This window comes from Alligator sinensis, unplaced genomic scaffold (assembly GCF_000455745.1).
Source record: "Alligator sinensis unplaced genomic scaffold, ASM45574v1 scaffold707_1, whole genome shotgun sequence".
In the NCBI taxonomy this organism is placed as follows: Eukaryota; Metazoa; Chordata; order Crocodylia; family Alligatoridae; genus Alligator; species Alligator sinensis.
Genome location: NW_005842065.1, coordinates 2,606,046 through 2,612,977, shown reverse-complemented (window position 1 = coordinate 2,612,977; position 6,932 = coordinate 2,606,046). Strand labels below are relative to the sequence as shown.

The 6,932-nt window shown below is 41.5% G+C and overlaps 1 protein-coding gene across 1 annotated transcript in view; it reads left to right on the top strand.

The window, feature by feature from the left end:
- The first annotated feature begins 1,493 nt into the window (after nucleotides 1–1,493).
- GMIP (GEM interacting protein) overlaps nucleotides 1,494–6,932 on the top strand; it is a 38,957-nt gene continuing 33,518 nt past the window's right edge. The window contains exons 1-4 of the mRNA XM_025203987.1: nucleotides 1,494–1,513; nucleotides 3,802–3,945; nucleotides 4,396–4,797; nucleotides 6,242–6,379. Of these exons, the coding sequence (XP_025059772.1) occupies nucleotides 4,539–4,797; nucleotides 6,242–6,379 (397 nt within the window). The 5' untranslated portion in view covers nucleotides 1,494–1,513; nucleotides 3,802–3,945; nucleotides 4,396–4,538. The remainder of the gene's footprint in view (nucleotides 1,514–3,801; nucleotides 3,946–4,395; nucleotides 4,798–6,241; nucleotides 6,380–6,932) is intronic.

The window sequence follows — 6,932 nt, the reverse complement described above, 5'->3', positions numbered from 1 at the left end:
ACACTGCCAGTGGCACCTGCGGGCAGTCGCCGCTTGCCACCCCCACCACCAACACTGCCAGTGGCATCTGCAGGCGGGCCTGGTACACCTGCTGGCCGCTGCCACCACTGCTGGCGGCGTCTGCAGGTGGTCACTGACCGCCGGTCGGCACTTGCCACTCCCTCCCCACCCTCCCACCACTGACAGCACTGTGGCCGCCTGCGGGAGCTCCCTGCTTGCCGCCACCACGCTCCTCCTACCAATAGCACTGCCTACCGCTGCTGCCACTTGCGGGAGCTCACTGTGTCCCCCCAGCCTCTGGGGGCACGCAGCGTTCATGGTCCTGATTGGGAGTTAAGATGCTCCAGCTACACGTATACCAGCTAGAAGACTGGAATATAGAGACTCCCCAGCAAATACCAGCTGCCTTCAGCTCTAAGGCAGTCACTTTCAGAGCATGACTTTGTATTTATAGATAATTGTATTCCCACAAAAATCTCAGGATTTCTGTGGCAGCTGTAGGATCTACCTTCTACTATCACTGGTAACATTACACAGCTTTAAGTTTAACTTCTAGGATTAACTCATTTCAGTGCTACTGGTCAGACGGCTTCATCACCATTTTTTATGCTCATTGATGCACTCCATTATCCTAGATGTTATGCACAGATTATGTAAAACTGTGGCTAACTATAATTCATTATTCGCTAACCTCTATTGCCATCTCCTGGAAGTAAGTGACAATTGTGGAGAAACCTACCTATATCATGGTTACAAACAAGGCTCTGGCTCTCACTTCACAGTAATTTCAGCAAATTTCAATAATGTCTTTTAAGTTTTTTCTGCTAGCTACAACCTTAAAACTTAAGTGCATCATCATCATGGTTTAATGGGGGGATTTGAAATAAAGAGCCAGTTCCATTTCCTTTAGTCCCTGATGTAACAAGGCATAATCTGAATGAAGCCTGCTTTGAGGAATCCTTGGCTTCTTTCTTCTTTCTAAACTAATCCCTGGCTGCTGTTATTCATTAACTGCACTGACTGAATTTAACGAGTTTTGCATGAGAACACACTGCTAATTCTTGAAAGGCTAAGCTGATGAATAGCCCAGTCCCTGTTATCTCACAAGACTTTAGCACTTGGGTCTGCAGAGAGAAAACATATGACTCCAGTCCAGCAATTCTTGTTTCCCCCTAATCCCATTATTCAACACATCTGGAGGTCAAACCACTTACATAGTTGCCTAAAAATTTAGATGCCTAAATGTGTGCCGTGACCTGACTAACGTAAGAGCAGAGAGTCATTCTGCCTGAGACTGTAAAGAGCCTACGTGAATTACTGGAAGAACTAAAAGGAGGTGTCTGTTTTTGGTGAAAAGGAGACAGGCACAAGGCAAGACCAGCCTGTTCAACTTGTTTACCCACTTGATCCTCCTTCACTTTACCCTGGAGCTGTCTGGCAGGTAGAAGAAAGCAGGAAAAAGAGGAAAATGACTTATTGGGAGGGGCTCAATGCTACCCACAGCTGCGACGATGTGAGTACAACCATAGCCAGCTCAGCTTACGAAAGGAGTGTATCTGAAGACTTAGAACACTTCTGACATGCTAGGACACAATCAGAAAAGTAACAAACTGCAGAATAGCTTGCTTTTTTTTTTTTAAGATTAAGAATGTGAAGTGACCTGTTGCATTTTATTCTTCTTCAGCAGCCTGGACATTAGTCCAGAATGGATCACCTGACATCCTGTGTCTATTTTTGTGATTTTACAATCACATTTTTTGATATTTTAAATGCTTTCACTTCCCTGTTACTACGTGAAAGATCCACACATACAGAAAGGGAAAAAAGCTGAGCTACACACAAAAGTGCTGTCACACTGATAAGCAGAGATGTCATTAATTTTCATTAAATGCTTTCAATGACAAGCATCTGAGGAGTTAGTTATAACAATGGTAGGAATATAGTTTTCACACAGATCTGTAATTTAAGTGAACAGTGCATATCTCACTTGTGAATCTCACAAAGCCTCCGGAGCAGAGCCACCTTCAAATCAACCTGTAGTAATCATGTACAGAATTAAGGACAAGGGCATAAGACTGCAGCTGCTCCGCCTAGTGAGTAAACATGCAATTGCATCTTGTGCTCCCTAAAAGCAGTTGACAAACCCTGCTAGAAATCCCAATGAAAGGGAATTAGAGCCTCGTGGGCATGAGCATGTTGTTGTTCGAGGCCATCTCAGGATAATAAGGACACAGCACAGCCTATGCAAGTTATGTAACTGGCAAATCCGCTTTCATGTACTGTCCAGCTTATGTTGTGACCTCTTCAGGGAAAAGGTGTAGCTAAATTGGACATCAGCATTGTCACTTGGAAACTCACTTAAACTACCCAGTATCCAGAGATAACACGTGTACAGAATGTGTGTGAACAAAGTTACCAATTGTATGCAGAAATCGGACCCAGTGCTGCCCACTTCTACATTCACTGGTAGGCCACAAAGTAGCTTGTGTCCTAACCTCACTGGTTACTGAGAGTTCAACATTTTAAACCCCCAGTGGGAAAGTTCAAGTCATCCTATTTAAAAGGACTTTTATTATGGTTGGTAATATACATAATGAAGCACACAATGTGTAATAATTATGGATTTAAGAGGGAACAGCCGTAAGTTAAGTCCTTCACCACAACATAATTCTGAATGGCAATGACTATAGATAGGTCTGAAGATCTGAATTTATAAAAGACATCCTAGACACTTAGTGGTATGATGATAAAGGAAACAGTGAGGTAGAAAGGAAGTATACAAGTACAAAAATGAGCGTGCTTGGTACCTCGATACGGTGATTATTCTAAGTATATTGTTACAGAACCATATTGGTTGAACAGCATATAACCTGCACACTGTGTATAAGTATTCTATTAGACCGAGGTTTGCTTATTAGCCCAAGCACAGAAATAGAAGCTGGGAGCTCCTTTGTTTTAATTCTGCTTTGGTTAATTGTTCCAGTTGTGGCCTTGGGCAAATCATTTAATTTCTCTGCATCTCAGGCACCATCTAGATGATAATACTGATGTTGACCCAATTTACAGGGTGTTGTAAGAGTTAATTTGCTAATGTCTGCAAATCTCTTTGAATTTAAAAGCACAATATAACATTCTGAGAATATTACAAATGTATATATTAATTCACAACTAAACTTTTTATTATATGTGCATACAGCAAAGAAAGAAAGGGCTCTAATCCCTTAGGGAATCTAAGCTCTGATATAGCACAGTACAAATAGTTAGTTTATATAAGCAATTTTATTTTCCAAATTCTCCACCTTCTGGCTTGTCTGCTGAACTCTTCTTTTTAATTATACATTAATTATACATATAACAGCTTGCTATGCTTTGCAGTTCCATTTCCTAATGACTTTGAAGTCCATTTAGAAGTTCAGTTAGAAAAAGGGTTAACAAGACTGGTAGGAGGATAAGTTTGGTATTATACATGGTATCTATAATACCAAATCACTCTGGGAAGTGAATGATTTCATAACTCCTGGCAGGAATGTGGAAAATCCACATAGCTTGACACTTGTCTGAAGTTTCAGATTCATCCCACACAGACGGCACATAGTGAGACTTACACGGCTGGTGCCCTCTGAATGGGTTCAAAATTAAAGGTGTATCAGGAGAATTCAGAAACTGACTGCGGCCATCGGGAGCTGCTGCTGACAAGAGGGCATAGAATCAGGACGACTACTAAGTTTTCGAGTTTAATCATCAGCAAAGAGCAAGGTGGCTGTGCACTTAGGATATTCAGCAACCTATTTTTTCAAACAGGTCGTCAGGTTTTCTCCTCCATAACTTCAATGGAGAAAGAGAATGAAGGAGACTCAAAATATTCCACGCATTTCCTCTGAACAAAGACTTTCACTTTTAAAGAATTTTGCATTAAGTGAGAGACCCCTTATGAAAACCCAGCTGGTAAGGATATTTTGATTTCACTTTGACATGAAAGTCTCTCTCAGGAAAACTCACTTCCTCAGCCTGAAGAAGAGTGTTTGTACCCAAAAGCTTACAAAGAAGAATTTTTCCAACTATTTTAGTTGGTCTATTAAAAGATTTTGGATTTACCCAAAGAATCTTGTTAGGAAAACTTGAGCATTTGTTGAACTTGTGTCTCCATTTGCTGGAATGTGCGGGCGGTAATATATCCGGAGGAATATCCTGATGGTGTTTACTGCAGGTTTTAAGTGATTAAAGCCTAGTTTCTGGATTCTTGGAAGGTAGCAATGACAATTCCACAGAATTAGTGTTATTTGAATAAATGCTGGGAGCAACAACTTCAGAATTAACCTCAAACCCTCTTGTTTTTCCCAGAATTTTGTATTTCTCATAAGATCTTTTATAGAATGTTGGTTCTTTTTGCTTCAGAGACAGCAAGCCTCGGGGAAGTCTCTAATACTGTAGAACAGTGCACCAAAAAAGAACGTTTGTAACAGAGAGCTTCAGCTCCAACAGAGACTCTGGGAACAGTAAGTGCTTCTGAGTGCTCTCTAATACACCTTGACATTAATATGACTGGGACCGGACACCGCAATAATGCCCATTACATTGAGATTGGCGGCAAATCACCAAACAATGGCATTTTCACTGATGATCATGAATCAGACTCTGGGTTTCTGACCGCTGTCTGGGCTTCAATCCAGACTCCCACCTCTGGTGACTGCATCAGCCACCCGGACCTCTGTGCCAATGAAGTGCTCCATATCACAAGACATCTCAGAAACATTGATGGGAAATTCAGGAATTTCCGGGAGCTTTTTCAAAAAGAAGGTAAGTGTCTAAAAATGTATTTCCTACATGAGAGGCTGGCATGAGAGTTAATGCCATTCTAAATCTGGAGAGGCAGCTCTGGTCTAGTGAGAGCTGCCTGCCTTCATTGTTTTATGTAAACCGAGTAGTAAATGCTCTTTACTACCCAGCTTACATAAAACAATAAAGATAGGCAGCCCTCACAACGCTTGAGCCAAGTTTTTATTCCCTGCTTTCCTTGTTTATGCAGTTGCTTAATTCAACATCTTGATTTTGCATGTAATTAACTACACACACTATCAGGAGACAGCTGATGAAGATCTGTACCTACTTTACTAACAAGTAGGATTCCCTGATCCCACCCTACATGGGGATGGATAGTACCAGACAAAACACTTTTTTTTTTTGCTAAGTGGCAAAATGACTGTTTAATGGCTCATGACATCAACATCTTTGACATCAACATCCCTCCTCCTCCTGATGTCATCACTGTGACAAGACTTTCTTTTTCTGGAGCTGCCTTGATGTCCAAAGCCCTTCTTTTCTATGTCTTTCGCTCACTGTCTTGCATTTGAAAACTTGTCTAACTTTATCTCAACTACATGGTTGGTCCAATAAAAAATATTACCCCAAGAAATTCTTACCTTTCACTGCCAAAGAAATAGAGTGTTTCACAGTAATTCAATGGGAAGGAGGTAGCATATCCACATTCTGCTGCTGAATGCAATTTCCATAGGGAAAAAAAAAGGTGACCCCTGTGAACTACACAAAACTGGGGAGCAACTTAAGATTGTTTCTGTACTGGTTCTGGCATAGCTGAAGGGAATGCCCCTCTCCATCTGGTTTTGTCCTGGATGGGCTTTTCAATGAGAGAGTTGAGATGCATCAGTGGAGAAAAGTCCCAGGAGTGAGAGCCAAAGGCCTGTGAGGAATGGTATCAATGGTAGAGTTCAATGCTGTTTAAATAAAATCCTGTCATTACATTGCACATAAAGCTGTATAGAGATATGTTTTGGACTGCCACATTCCTGTGGCAGAGAGAAGGAAGATTCACCACTTGTATCAACAAGATAGAAGATTAATGTAGAAAGTACAGGTATGGGCAAGAATGCAGCAACAAGTCTTTAAAAAAAATAAGCCCCTGAAATTCTACCACAAATAACTACGGTCAAATGGGAGAAACAGAGCAGATATATGAACAAGTAGGAAAAGCTGGTTTAAATGGCCTGTGGGCATTTCCTGGCTCCATCCCAGTAGTGCATGTGGGTTTTGCATGTAGAAGAAATGCTTCAGTCTGAGATCCTAATTTGCTTCTGTTTTGCATGCCACTTGTGTGCCAGTTTCCTGTCATAGAGACTGCAGCTCAGCCTGGTTGGTAGGGGATGCTTAAGAGGATGAGAAAGAATGTTATTTCATGTGGTCAAACACCAGAGGTCCATTTTTTCCTTTTTTCTTTTAATTTTAGGACCAGTTGTTTCAGGTCCTGTTGAAGCCAAACTGGTAGACTTACTACAAGCTATCTCTTCCCTCCTATACAAGTATCCTGCTTTGAACGGTGAAATCATCCAGCCTGCCACAGCAGCCCTCATCAACAGTGTGAACGGTAAATCCCTAAATATCGTTTGTTGTCTGGGCTGTGGCCGCAAAACCACTCAAAATAAGCCACTCATTACACAGAGCTCTGCACAGGCAGAGGCAGGTATCAGTGCCTAATACTGCAGATGTTGTAAAGCAGGAAATAAGTGAATGTAATGAATGTTTATTTATATGAAAAAGCTTGTGTTTAAGGGAGACCTTACTGCTAAACCTTCTAAAAATAGGACTGTTCAGAGCAAAGGCATGTGCTCTCTGTTTAATTTGGCTGTTATCCTGCAATTGTCGCTATCTTCCAAAATCAAAGAGGTATTATGATTAAACCCAGGAAACTGGCAACCTCCTCAGTGTCCTGGCCCAAACTCTGACTTGCAAGCTCTTCTAGGAGTGGCCGATACCCAATATTAGCACCAGTTGTGATGGATTCTGTGTCCTAACAGATATTCACTGCACCCCACATGATTCAGTTCAGTTTAGATCATGGCAGCTCAGGCTACTGTTGGTATGTAGTAATTTCTGTATCGAGTAGGAATGGAATCCAAACCCCAGCCTTCTATGCTATA